At 44.2% G+C, this 15,043-nt stretch overlaps 1 protein-coding gene across 1 annotated transcript in view; it reads left to right on the top strand.

Moving 5' to 3' along the window:
• dpep1 (dipeptidase 1) overlaps positions 1–8,918 on the top strand; it is a 121,602-nt gene extending 112,684 nt beyond the window's left edge. The window contains exon 13 of the mRNA XM_041191691.1: positions 8,751–8,918. Within this exon, the coding sequence (XP_041047625.1) occupies positions 8,751–8,918 (168 nt within the window). The remainder of the gene's footprint in view (positions 1–8,750) is intronic.
• The last annotated feature ends 6,125 nt before the right edge of the window (positions 8,919–15,043 follow it).

The raw sequence follows: 15,043 nt of genomic DNA, 5'->3' as shown, positions 1-15,043 counted from the left end.
AGTCCATGTTCATATGCAGTAAGACCTGGACTTCATTCAAGCTTGGGCTGATAAGTGGCCAGTAACATTCACACCACGCAAGTGCCAGGCAATGACCATCTCCAACAAGACAGAATCCATCCATCTCCTCTTGACATTTAATGGCAATAGCAGCATTGAATCCCCCACTATCAACATCCTGGGGGTTAACATTGACCAGAAATTGAACTGGACCAGCCGTATAACTACTGTGGTTACAAGAGTAGTTACAAGAATAACTCACCTCCCGAATCCCCAAAGCCTGTCCGCCATCTACAGGTGGAAGTCAGAAGTGTGATGGAATACTCTGGATGAGTGCAGCACAACAATCAAGAGGCTCGAAACCATCAGGTCAAAGCAACAAGCTTGATTGGCACCCCATCCACCATCATCAGCATTCACTCCTTCCACCACCGATGCACAGTGGTAGTATTGTGAACCATCTGCAAAATACACTCTAGCAACTCGCCAAGGAATCTTCAACAGCAGCTTCCAAATCTGTGACCTCAACCACTTAGAAGGACAAGGGCAGCAGATGCAAAGCAACACCATTACCTGCAAGTTCCCCTCCAAGTCACAATGTATCCTCACTTGGAACTATATTGCCGCTCCTTCACAGTCGCTGGGTCAAAATCCTGGAATTCCCTTCCTAACAGCACTGTGGGTGTATTTGTGCCACATAGAATGCAGTGGTTCAAGAAGGCAGCTCACCACCAACTTCCCAAGGGCAACTAGAGATGGGCTGGTCTAGCCAGTAATGCCCATGTCCCATGAAGAATAATAATATAAAAAATGTCTGTGACAGTATTAGCTCCAACAGCTGGAAGATTTTTCGTTTGATTCCCATTAACCTCAGTTTTGCTAAGGATCCTTATTGTTATACGAGTCAAATGCTGCCTTAAGGACAATTACTCTCACCTCTTCTCTGGTATTCAGCTTTTGCATCCATACCTGGATCAAAGCTGTAATAAAATTACAAGTCAAGTCATCCTGGGGAAGCAGGAAGCGAGTGTCAGTAAACAGGCTAATGTTGAGAAATGCTTGTTAATAACTTTTTCAATTATTTTCCTGATTACTGGGAGGAGGAAGATAGGGCGGGAACTAGCCAGGTTATATCTATTCTTGTTTTTGAACGGAATATAATTGAACAGGATTTAAGATTGTCACTATCATAATCTAACTATCAAGAGTGCCACTATCATAATCTAACAGAATCATTATGGCTAAAGAAGTGGCTGTCTCTGGTGTAGAGGCCATCAACACTACAGCTAGAATATTGTCAGGGCCCAAAGCCTTTGCCACAGCAGAGGCATTCAAATGCTTCTTAATGTCATGAGTAGTGAACCAAATCGACTGAACATTGGTATCTATGATGCTGAGAACCTTGGGAGGAGGCCAGATAGTCTTGTCCATTCAGTACATTTGGCTGAAAACACTTGCAAACAATTCAGCCTTGCTTCTTCCACTCACATATAGGTGGAAGCAGCAGCTATCTTTCAGACAGTGAGATACATTCAGCAGCAGCTAATTAAGTTTATTTTTAGTGGCCTTGGCTGAGGGAAGCTGCTGAAGAGGAGGTGCTGTTAAAGAAGACAGTGTGAATTGCTGCAGTGCATCTTGTCGATGGTGCAGTTGCAGCTCTGATGTGCCAGTTGCAGAGGAGTGAATGTTTGTGGTGGTGGGTTTGAATCAAGCGGGCTGATTTTACCTGAACGTCTCATCCAAAGCACTACAGCCCTGAAAATGTTGCTTTCCCTCAGTATTGTACTGGAATATCAGCCTGTATATGCTCAGAACCGGGTAGCTTAAGTCCACAAATTTATTACTAAATTCAAGCATACTGCAACTGAGAAAATGTTTTTTTTTATATCCATTCTTGGGATATGGGCATTGCTGGCTGGCCTGCACTTATTGCCCATCCCTAACTGCCCTTGCGAAGGTCGTGGTGAGCTGCCTTCTTGAACCACTGCTGTCCATGTGGTGTAGGTACTCTCATAGTGCTGTTTTTTTAAAATTTATTCATTAACAGGATGTGAGTGTCTCAGGCTAGGCCAGCATTTATTGCTCATCCCTAATTGCCCTTGAGAAGGTGGTGGTGAACCACTTTCATGAACCGCTGCAGTCCATGTGGTGTAGGTACACCCACAGAGCTGTCAGGAAGGGAGTTCAGGTTTTTGATCCAGCAACAGTGAAAGAATGGCCATATATTTCCAAGTCAGGATGGTGTGTGGCTTGGAAATGCACTTCCAGGTGGTGGTGTTCCCTTGTGTCAGTGGCCCTTGTCCTTCTAGATGGTAGAGGTTGTGGGTTTGGAAGGTGCTGTCGAAAGAGCCTTGGTGAATTTCTGCAGCTTGTACACACTGCTGCTACCATGCATCAGTGGTGGAGGGAGTGAATGCTTAAAGTGGTGGTTGGGGTGTCAATCAAGCAGGATGCTTTGTCCTGGATGGTGTTGAGCTTCTTGAGTGTTGTTAGCGTTGCACTCATCCAGGCAAGTGGGGATTATTCCATCACACTCCTGACGTGCCTTGTAAATGGTGAACAGGCTTTGGCGAGTTAACAGATGAGTTACTTACCACAGGATTCCTAGGCTCTAACCTGCTCTTGTAGCCACAGTGTTTATATGGCTAGACCAGTTCAGTTTCTGCTCAATGGCAACCTAGAAGGATGTTGATAGTGGGGGATTCAGTGATGGTAATGCCATTGAATGTCAAGGGGAGATAATCAGGTCCTCTATTGTTGGAGGTGGTCATTGCCTGGCACTAGTGTAGAGCGAATGTTACTTGCCATTTATCAGCCCAAGCCTGAATGTTGTCCAGGACTTACCGCATCAGGACGCGGACTGCTTCAGTATCTGAGGGGTCATGAATGGTGCTGAACATTGTGCAATCATCAGCGAACATCCCCACTTCTGACCTTATGATGGAAGGAAGATCATTGATGACGCAGCTGAAGATGGTTGAGCCTAGGACACTACCCTACACTATCCTGCAATGATGTCTTAGAACTAAGATGATTGATCTCCAACAAACAAACCATCTTTCTTTGTGCTAGGTATGACTCCAACCAGTGGAGAGTTTTCCCCCATTAACTTCAGTTTTGCTAGGGCTCCTTGATGCTGCATTCAATTAAATACTGCATTGATGTCAAGGGCAGTCACTCTCACTTCACCTGGGCATTCAGCTCTTTTGTCCATGTTTGAACTAAGGCTGTGATGAAATCAGGAGCTGAGTAGCCCTGGTGGAACCCAAACTGATTGTCAGTGAGTAGGTTATTGCTGAACAAGTGCCACTTGATGGCACTGTCGACGACAACTTCCATCACTTTGCTGATAATCAAGAGTAGACTGAGGGGTGGTAACTGGCCAGGTTGGATTCACCCTGCTTTTTCTGAACAGGATACACCTGGGCAATATTCCATATTGCCAGGTAGATGCCATAGTTGTAGCTGTACAGGAACAGCTTTGCTAGGTGTGCAGCTATTTCTAGAGCACAAGTCTTCAGTACTATTGCCGGAATATTGTCAGGGCCCATAGCCTTTGCAGTATTCAGTGCCTTCGGCCATGTCTTGATATCATATGGAGAGAATTGAATTGGTTGAAGACTGGCATCTGTGATGCTGGGGACCTCTGAAGGAGGCTGAGATGGATCATCCACTCAACACTTCTGGCTGAAGATGATTGCAAATGCTTCAGTCTTGTCTTTTGCACTGATGTGCTGGGCTCCTCCATTATTGAGGATGGTGATATTTGTGGAGCCTTCTCCTCCAGTGAGTTGTTGAATTGTCCACCACCATTCATGACTGGATGTGGCAGGACTGCAGAGCTTACATCTGATCCATTGGTTGTGGAATTGTTTAGCTCTGTCTATCACTTGCGGCTTATGCTGTTTGGCACACAAGTAGTCTTGAGTTGTAGCTTTACCAGACTGACATCTCATTTCTAAGTATGCCTATTGCTGCTCCTGGCATGCCCTCCTGGACTCTTCATTGAACCAGGGATGCTCCTTCGACTTGATGGTAATGGTAGAGTAGGTGATATGCCAAGTCATAAGGTTTCAGATTGTGGTTGTATGCAATTCTGCTGCTGCTGGCGGCCCAAAGCGCCTCAAAGATGCCCAGTTTTGAGTTGATAGATTGGTTCAAAATGCATCCCATTTAACATGGTGGTAGTGCCACACAACACTATCCTCAATGTGAAGATGGGGCTCGAGTTTCCACAAAGACTGTGCAGTGGTCACCAATACTGTCATGTGCAGTTGCACCTACGATAGGTAGATTGGTGAGGGCAAGGTCAAGTAGGTTTTTCCCTTTTGTTGGTTTCCTCAGCAACTGCTGCAGACCCAGTATATCAGTTATATCCTTTATGCCTCAGCAGCTGGCTCAGTAGTGGTGCTGCCGAGGTACTCTTAATGACAGAGATTGAAGTCCCCCACCCAGAGTATCTTCTGTGGTCTTGCCATCCTCGGTGCTTCTTGCAATTGGTGTTTTAACATGGGGGAGTACTGATTCATCAGCTGAAGGTGGGAGGTGAGGTGTGTGAGGGGGTTGGTGGGTGGTAGTAGGTAGTAATCAGCAGGAGGTTTCCTTGCCCATGTTTGATGTTATGCCACAAGACTTCATGGGGTCCTGAGTCAATGCTGGAGAATCCCAGGGCAAGTCCCTCCCAACTGTACACCACTGTGCCACCACCTTTGGTAGGCCTGTCCTGCCAGTGGCACAGGACATACCCAGGGATGATGATGGTGGAGTCTGGGACATTGTAAGGTATGATTCAGTGAGTATGGCTATGTCAGGCTGTTGCTTGGCTTGCTTGTGGGACAGCCGTCCCAATTTTGGCACAAGCCCCTACATATTGCAAGGAAGACTTTACAGGCTCAACAGGGCTGGGTTTGCCATCATCACTTCTGGTGCATAGATCAATGCCAGGTGGTCCATCCAGTTTCATTACATTTTGTAGTCTTTGTAGTGGTTTGATACAAATGAGTGGCTTTCTAGGCCATTTCAGAGGGCATTTAAGAGTCAACCACATTGCCCTGAGTCTGGTGTTACTGCTCCAGATGCAGTTGGTAAAGCGGAGTTATTTTTAAAAATCCCAGAGGGAAAAATTAAACAACTGTCATAACCAATAATTTTAAGTGTAATGTTTGAGATGCGACTCTAAACTCAGGAATCAGACCACTAGTTCTCGGGGTTTTACATTAAATTAAATTAAACATTTTATTATTTTACACAGGTTAAAATATATGTACACATTGCTACAAATTCCTACTATCATGACTTTTAACAAATTCCCAAACCAATCTCCATTAAGGCAACAGTGATCCATAGACTTAACCAAACATCAGGCAAAGCATTTTCACTTTACGGATTCAAAATGAGGTTCCTTTCACTGTGGAGCCAGTTGGAGGTTTGAGGCTGCCTTTTGATCTTACATTGCCTCTACCTGAACACCTGAAAAGTACTGAAATTACACCTACCAGCCCCATTCTTGAATGGTCTATTCAAAAAATGCAAATACATGCTATCTCTCTTACATATCAAAACTAGTATACAAAGTACCCAGACCAGCTGGCTTTAATCCAATTAAGATAGACCCGCAGGCTAAACCTCTGATTTAAAAGAAAAATATTTTCCAAAATATTACAGACATTAATAGCTTCATGACAGTCACATGTAGGCCAGACAAGGTAAGGGTGGCAGATTTCCTTCCCAAAAGGACATTCGTGAACCAAATGGTTTTATGATGATCGACAATGGTTTCATGGTCACCACTAGATTCGCTTTTAATTTCAGATTTATTAGTTGAAATTTAAATTCTGCCAGCTGCCATGGTGGGATTTGAATCTGTGTCCCTAGAGAATTAGCCTGGCCCTCTATGTCACCGCCACCCTGGACAGGAGTTCCAGAATTTGCCACTTTCAGGGAACTTGCAGTTGGTGGTGTTCCCATGCATTTGCTGTCCTCATCCTTCAAGATATAGAGGTCACAGGTTTAGAAGGAGCTGCTGAAGGAGACTTGGTGAATTGCTGCAGTGCATCTTGTTTATGGTGCTGTCACTGTGTGATGGTGGTGGAGGGAATGAATAGTTAAGGTGCTGTATGGGGTGACAATCAAGGGAGCTGTTTTGTCTTGCATGGTATCAAGCTTCTTGAGTATTGTTGGAGCTGCACTCATCCAGGCTAGAGGAGAGTATTCTATCACACTCCTGACTTGTGCTTTGCAGATGGCAGACAAGCTTTGGGAGCAGTCAGGAGGCAAGTTACTCATCACAGAATTCCCAGCCTCTGACTTGCTCTTGTAGCCACAGTATTTATATGGCTAGTCCAGTTCAGTTTTTGATCAAGGGTAACCCCCAGGACATTGATGGTGAAGGATTCAGCATTGACAATGACGCTGAATGTCAAGGGGAGATAGTTATATTCTCTCATGTAGGAGATGACCATTGCTTGACAGTTTTTTGGCATAAACGTTACTTGCTAATTATGAGCCTAAGCTTCAATGTCTTGCTGCCTATGGACATGGACTGCTTCAGTGTCTGAAGAGTTGTGAATAGTACTGAACATTGTGCAACCATCAGCAAGCATCCTCACTTCTGATCTATTGTTGGAGGAAGATCATTGATGAAGCAACTGAACATGGTTGGGCCTAGACACTATCCTGTGGAATTTCTGCAGCGATGTCCTGGGACTGAGATGATTGACCTCCAATAACTACGACCATCTTCCTTTGTGTTAGGTGCTAGGTATGACTCCAACCAGTGGACAGCTTTCCCCCTGATTCCCTTTGACTCCAGTTTTGTCAGCACTCCCTGGTGTCACACTCAGTCAAATGCTGCATTGATATCAGGGGCACTGACTCTGATTTCACCTTAAAAATTTAACTCTTTTGTTCATGTTTTCACCGAGGCTGGTATGAAGTCAGAAACAGTGGGCTGAATTTTGCCATCGGCGAGCAGGGGACGGGGCCCACTCACCAACATGCAAAATGACGCGGGATGATGTTGGGTGGATCCCCCGACGTCATCCCGCCTCATTTAAATATTCAGGAAGGTGGGGGCACAGCAAAATCAGTTGTGCGCCCGCCAACCTGTCAATGGCCAATTGAGGCCATTGACAGGATAATTAAAACAATTAAAGGCCCTGCCTGTTCAATCCCAGCAGGCTTCTGAAAAAACATGAAACCTCATCCAGCGGCGGGATGAGGTTTCATGTAGGGTTTAAAAAACTTTAATAAAGTTTGAGTGAAATTTATTAACATGTCCCATCTCCTGTGACATTGTCACATGAGGAGGACATGTAAAGAATTTTTTTATTTTTCTATTTTTAAAGTTTGGACAACTTTCAGCATTCTCCCTGATGCAGCACTTAGCCTCAGGTATATGTGCGCACTCTCGCATTTGGGGAATCCCCCCCCCCTTAATTGGCCCGCCCACTTAAAATGGCAGCAGGGCCCACTTCTCTGGTGGGGATCGGCTCCCCGCACGCCAGAGATTGGGTCGGGCCTGCCCACCCGCTCGGTAGGCAGAAAATTCTGCCCAGTGAGCTGTTGCTGAGTATCTGCTGCTTGATAGCACTTTTGACTACACCTTTCATCACTTTGCTGATGATTGAGAGTAGATTGATCGGGCAGTAATTGGTCAAATTGGATTTGTCCTGCATTTTGTGGTCAGGACACCCTTGGGCCACTGTCTACATTGCCAGGTAGATGTCAGTGTTGTAGCTGTACTGGAACAGCTTAGCTAGGGGCACAGCTAGTTCCGCAGCACAAGCCTTCAGTACTATTGCTGGAATATTGTCAGGTCTTATATCTTTTGCTGTATCCAGTGCCTTCAGCCATTTCTTGATATCCTGCAGAGTGAATCAAATTGTCTGAAGACTGGCATCTATGATGCTGGCAAACTCAGGAGGAGTCCGAGATGGATCATCCACTCGGCACTTCTGGCTGAAGATGGTTGCAAATGTTTCAGCCTTGTATTTTGCACTGACATACTGAGCTCTGCTCCCATTATAATGGGTATGTTCTTGCAACTTCGTCCTCTGGTTGGTTGTTTAATTGTTCAACGCCATTCATGACTGGATGCATTCAGACTGTAGAACCTATGAAACTAAAATAAACAACTATAAACAATTTGAAAAAAAAAATTAACATTAAACTTTTACTTCTGCATACTGTGGCTTCCTTTTACCCTAAACTCACTTCCCTGTTCTATTTAAATATTGGCTTTTATTTTATTTTATCTGTAATTTCAGTGTGCTATTTAATTTTTCTTTAATTTTCTTTTGCAAACTTAATTTTCTCAACAGGTCCCATCATCCATTTTACAAACAGTTCCGAATGCTAGTTTTTCACCCAGTCAATGCTCCAATGCATAACCCTTGACTATGGACAAAGCACAATAACTCATTTGCAACACTCCTAGTCGTACTTTAAAAGTAATTGTCTAACGTATATATATCACTTGTATGTTTGAATATTTGATGGTTGTGCATATATTCTGTATAACTATCCATAAAAGAGAAATATCAGCATAAAATCGGAAATAACATTGAAGGTATATGTTCAACGTGTTCATCCTTTGAACTTCACTACTATATAATATGGAATTCATTTGCCATTAATTCAATAAAATTTGCAATTCATATTTTGGGTTGGCATTAAATTTTAAGCAAGTTTTAAATGGTAATGGACTGCATGAGTTAACTAACATATATATACTTCTGCTTGTTTTCTAGGTTAAGTCCAACTCTTCTGGCGATGATGAGCCTATTCCTTATGAGCAGGTTAAGAATCAATGCAGAACTAGCTATGGATATCAGAATCAAAACAATAATGGAGCCCCACTGGAGTTATTGCCTACAGTTGTCACATTAGTTTATCTAGCACACTATTTATTAGTGTAAGAGTTAAACAAGGTGATAGAGGTACAGCACTAGCCCCTGAGCAACTACCCAGAAAAATCTGAATACAAAGGAAGATTTAGAGGCAGAATTTCCATGGGGTTTCTTCCAATCTCCCACCATAGCATTAGTAGAAATTCTGCAAAAGCAGGAATAAATAACTGTTTCTGTAGAGTCCCCTATGAAAAGTCTATCCCTTAGGTATTTTCCATTGTCCAAATGCTTCCAATGACTGGTTTATTTAATGGCTTAAACTATATAAAAGCAGAAAACATCTTTTTTTTTGGTTAGTAGTTCCTCAAAGTTATTCTAGGTATTGTAGTTGCACAAAATAGACCGAAAAGTATAATTTACATTGTGCAACTCTCCCTTCTCTGTTTAGCGCATGCACGAAATACAGGAACCAGAGAGCCTGGCCTCTTCTACTCGCTCAAGGATTTCCTGCATATTATAGTTGCACTCAAGCAGGGCGAGAACAATTCCTATGATACATCTCTCTCTCACACACAAACCTGCAATTAAAAGGTTGCAATAGTACCTAGAATTGCCCAATTAAATCTCAAGGCTCAAATTGAGACAGAGTTTGTATCTGAAGGAAAGTTCGGGCATTATTTTTCCTGCATTTAATTTAAGAAACAAACCGATGTTTTGTAAAATCAGAGTGTAGTGCTGTCTGCCACACTGTTAATACAGATGAATACAGTGGCCTACTCTATTTAGAATTGTGTACATGGCTGTGTGTAGGTTAGGAATTATGTATTGTTTAGGAGGCAGGATTACATCATGACTCATAGAATTATGTAGTAATGGCAACGTCCAAACAGTTGTTTGAACCACACAATCCATGTTAATATTCAATACTCCCATTCAACCATCTAAATCAAACCAAACATTTCCCTGTTGTGACCCCATTTTAATGTTTTGGACTTGGTGCAACCCCAAAGTGAAAATTGATGGGGATAGTTGTTGACCCTTGGGGGGCGGGGGGCGGGGGGGTGGTTTGAGAGAGAGAGTTGATGAGCAGCAGGGGAGCATTTGTTGAAGGTGGGAGGAGAAGAGTTAGTTGTTAAGCAGGGGGGAGGGTTGTTGACTGGAGGGGAAGAGAGACTTCAAACAAAGAAAAGTTGAACATCTACTATTTTACAGGCTTTGTTGCTGTCAGCAATTGAGCCTCAGAGTTCATTACATTAGGCCGCACCAACCACCAAATAAAAATCATGTGCATTTAAAAGTGCCTCACAGCCAATCCCATGACTATCACATGTCATTCTGTACTCCACAGCTGCCATAGAAGTTGCGGTCCCAATTGCTTGTCTCGTGACCTCGCTGTGGGTCATAGCCCAGTTTGGGAACCGCTGATCTACATGATCTATTCTTAAACTTCAACATGGTCTCTGATTTAATCACTAAGTACAGTGGTCCACAGTCTCTATATAAAAAACTTCCCCTGGTTCTCTGTCCTGAATGTACTTTAATCTTGTGTTGTTGTAGTTAATACAAAGGAAGAAAGCAACAAAATACACTAAGACATTGTTAAACTTCCAGAATGGCCAGGTAGAAGCAACTGAATTTTGTTATAAACAAGTGTAACTTAGTGCATTTTGGCAGGAAGAATAAAGAGACCACATACTGCCTGGATAAGAGTCTAAATAGAGTAGAACAGCAAGGGGATCTAAGGATACAGATACACAAATCACTGAAATTAGCAACAAAGGTGAACATGGCCATTAAAAAAACAGCAAACCAAACATTGAGGTTCCTTTCTAGAGAGACAGAAATGAGAACCAGAGAAATCATACCCAGGGAACCGATTGTAAAAAGTTGTCCCAGTCTAAAATGCTGCCATGAAGTGCTTGTGAGTTTGCAAAAGCAGTTTGGAGTCCTCATGTGGTGCAAGAGTGCATTGCAATATTTTCATTTTATATATAGATAATATAATTGCCTCAGAAATAGTGAAAATTTATATGCAACAATCTTTAGCAAGAAGCCAATGAGCCCATCCCTTTTGATAAGTCTCACAGCTACCCAGAAACTGTACAGTTCACATGACTAAAACTTTCCCACTGCACAAAGCAAAATTCAGTCATTTCAGAAAATAATTCTGTGATTGTAGATTGTTTCTCGTCTAAAAAATTGTCAACTCTATTTCCTGAAGAGTCCCACAGAATTTCTGGCTTAATTGTCACTTTCTCAGCAAATCCATATAATCTGGCACCATGGCCTTACCTCCATTTGCTTGCTGCGGCCATCATTTTCACTCTCAATCATAGTAGTAGCAACATCTTACCACTTAGCACCAATAATACGTACCAGTCAGTAACTAGGATTTCAAGACTTTATCAAGGTTAACAATTGATGCAAAAATGATGTCTGCTAGCAGTTACAATAGAGAACTTGTGCTCAAAGAGCTCACTTTAGATTTGACCGTTGACCATGTCAGTTATTGGGATGAGTTTATTTTGCCAAAGGCAATTGTCTTTCAAATTTTTCCCATAATGAATGGAACATGTGCATTACCCACAGATCAAAAGGCATGATTACTGCTGTTTCAAAGCACAAATCACATCAAAACAGGTGTGGTGCCAAATTTTGAGGTGCCACAGCTCTAAGAAAATGCACCGGCCATATCATACCTAAATCTACCATTACATTGTTTACCTGTGTATTAATCATTTGAGTCCACAAAAATCAGTAAAACTGTGCTTTTTAAGTGAAAAGTATTAGTGCTGGTAGACATTTTATTTGAACCATGTGTAAGTTTGAATCACTAGTCTTTAGCATAGCTATACTTTTATTATGCAACAGTTTAATTGTTTAATTCAAGCTTATTAAAACATGAATGACAGAAAACTTTACTTACTTCTGACTGGGGGATGGTAGATAGAGCGGCCACTGCTTTTCTTGATTTATATTAATAACTTGGACCCGGGTGTACAGGGCACAATTTCAAAATTTGCAGATGATGCAAGACTTGGAAGTATTGTGAACTGTGAGAAGAATAGTGATAGACTTCAAGAGGTTATAGACAGGCTGGCGGAATAGACACGTGGCAGATCAAAATTTAATGTAGAGAAGTGTGAAGTGATACATTTTGGTCAGAAGAATGAGGAGAGGTGACATAAAATAAAGGGCAGAGTTCTAATGGGAATGCAGGAACAGAGGGACTTGGGTGTACCTTCAAAAACAGTTCCTCTGACATGTTCTCCTTCTTCCTTAACCGAGGTTTTCCACCCACGGTCGTTGACAGGGCCCTCAACAGTGTCCGGTCCATTTCCCGCATACCTGCCCTCACGCCTTCTCCTCCCTCCCAGAGCCATGATAGGGTCCCCCTTGTCCTCACTTATCACCCCACCAGCCTACGCATTCAAAGGATCATCCTCCGCCATTTCCGCCAACTCCAGCATGATGCCACCACCAAACACATCTTCCCTTCACCCCCCTGTCGGCATTCCATAGGGATCGTTCCCTCCGGGACACCCTGGTCCACTCCTCCATCACCCCCTACTCCTCAACCATGCCCACGCAAAAGATGTAACACCTGCCCCTTCACTTCCTCACTCCTCACTGTCCAAGGACCCAAACACTCCTTTCAAGTGAAGCAGCATTTCACTTGCATTTCCCCCAACTTAGTCTACTGCATTCATTGCTCCGAATGCGGTCTCCTCTACATTGGAGAGACCAAACGTAAACTGGGCGACCGCTTTGCAGAATACCTGCGGTCTGTCCGCAAGAATGACCCAAACCTCCCTGTCGCTTGCCATTTTAACACTCCACCCTGCTCTCTTGCCCACATGTCTGTCCTTGGCTTGCGGCATTGTTCCAGTGAAGCCCAACGCAAACTGGAGGAACAGCATCTCATCTTCCGACTAGGCACCTTACAGCCTTCCAAACGGAATATTGAATTCAACAACTTTAGGTCTTGAATTCCCTCCTCCATCCCCACCCCCTTTCTGTTTCTTCCCCCTTCCTTTTGTTTTTTCCAATAATTTATATAGATTTTTCTTTTCCCACCTATTTCCATTATTTTTAAATATTTTTAAATCTTTTATGCTCCCCCCAACCCCACTAGAGCTATACCTTGAGTGCCCTACCATCCATTCTTAATTAGCACAACTTCAACACCTCTGTTCTCTTGTCTGTGACATCTTTTGATGATCTGCTCCTATCACTGCTTGCTTGTCCCTACAACCACACCACCCCCCTCCACTTCTCTCTCCCCCCCCCACCCCCCCCCCCCCCCCCCCCCCCCCCCCCACCTTAAACCAGCTTGTATTTCACCCTCTCCTTGGATTCACCTAGTTCTGTTGAAGGGTCATGAGGACTCGAAACGTCAACTCTTCTCCGCCAATGCTGCCAGACCTGCTGAGTTTTTCCAGGTAATTCTGTTTTTGTTTTGGATTTCCAGCATCCACAGTTTTTTGTTTTTATCTCTGTGTTTAATTGACTGCCACTGCTCTTCAAGAAATGCCTACCTTGAAGAAGTTCTGTTCGTCTCTGCGACAAGATTTCCATATCTCTCTTTTGCCTTGTTCACCTTCATTGCTTTCCATTTCTCTCCTGGTGTTTGACAAGGTGTTTACTAAAACCCGCTTTCACAGCCATATCTCCTTTCTCAGTGACTGTCTCCGTCTCTGACTTACCCCACATGGATTTCAACTGAAATTCCACCCCTCGTGTTTCGAACCCACCCAGGATTACAGGTATCTCCGGGACATAAAACGTTTCTCAGACTACTGTTCCCGTCACATTCTGACATCCACACTCAGTGCCATGCGCCACCATATGAACACACTTGACCTCTCCCTCCAGCAGCACCGCAGTACCCTTTTTCAAAGCTGCGCGTGCCCCCAGTTTCATTTTATTCTTTGTCTCATCCGACGCCTCAACAAGAAACTTTTTCTCTTTCTTTCAAGTGCTAAGGAACGCAAGCTCCAACAACTCATCGACACCAACACCCATTTAGGACCCTCCACCCCTGCCTGTCCCTCCATCCCCACCCCATCTTCCAATCCCAGCCCCAGCCATGTATTCACTATACCCCCTGACCTTCCCCTCTCCGACGCTGAACGTTCAGTGCTCAGCAAAGGACTTAGTTTCATACCCTTACGCCCTCACCTCAATGAATTTCGGGCTCGGCATGATGCGGAATTCTTCTTCCGCCGTCTTCGTCTCCGTGCTCACTTCTTTGGGCAGGAGTCCTCTCCTCGTTCAACGGATCCTTTTACCCACCTCCAATATTCTCCCTCCACCTGGACCCCTCTCTCTGGATTCTTACCTTCTCTTGATCTTTTAATTGAGAACTGTCGGCGCGACATTAGTCGTCTCTATTTCTCTGCTCCTCTCACCCATTCTAATCTCTCTCTCTCTGAACTTACTGCACTCCGTTCTCTCAGGTCCAACCCTGACATTGTCATCAAACCCGCTGACAAGGGTGGTGCTGTTGTCGTCTGGCGCACTGACCTTTACCTCGCGGAGGCTGAGCGTCAACTCGCAGACATTTCCTCCTACCTCTCCCTGGACCATGACCCCACCACTGAACATCAAGCCATTGTTTCCAGGACTGTCACTGACCTCATCTCCTCTGGGGATCTTCCTCCCACAGCTTCCAACCTGATAGTCGCCCAACCTCGGACGGCCCGCTTCTATCTCCTACCCAAAATCCACAAACAGAACTTTCCCAGTTGACCGATCGTGTCAGCTTGCTCCTGCCCCACGGAACTCATTTCTCATTATCTTGACTCCCTTCTCTCTCCCCTTGTCCAGTACCTTCCCACCTACATCCGTGATTCCTCTGACACCTTAAGTCACATCAACAATTTCCAGTTCCCTGGCCCCAACTGCTTCTTCTTCACCATGGACATCCAATCCCTCTACACCTCCATCCCCCACCAGGATGGTCAGAGGGCCCTTAGCTTCTTCCTCGAACAGAGGCCCGAACAATCCCCATCCACTACTACTCTCCTCCGTCTGGCTGAACTAGTTCTAACACTGAACAATTTCTCCTTCAACTCCTCTCACTTCCTCCAAATAAAAGGTGTGGCTATGGGTACCCGCATGGGCCCCAGCTTTACCTGTCTCTTTATGGGGTATGTGGAACATTCCTTGTTCCAGTCCTACTCCGGCCCCCT

The sequence above is a fragment of the Carcharodon carcharias genome, chromosome 7, assembly GCF_017639515.1.
Source record: "Carcharodon carcharias isolate sCarCar2 chromosome 7, sCarCar2.pri, whole genome shotgun sequence".
In the NCBI taxonomy this organism is placed as follows: Eukaryota; Metazoa; Chordata; class Chondrichthyes; order Lamniformes; family Lamnidae; genus Carcharodon; species Carcharodon carcharias.
This window is presented reverse-complemented; position numbering and strand designations above follow the sequence as displayed.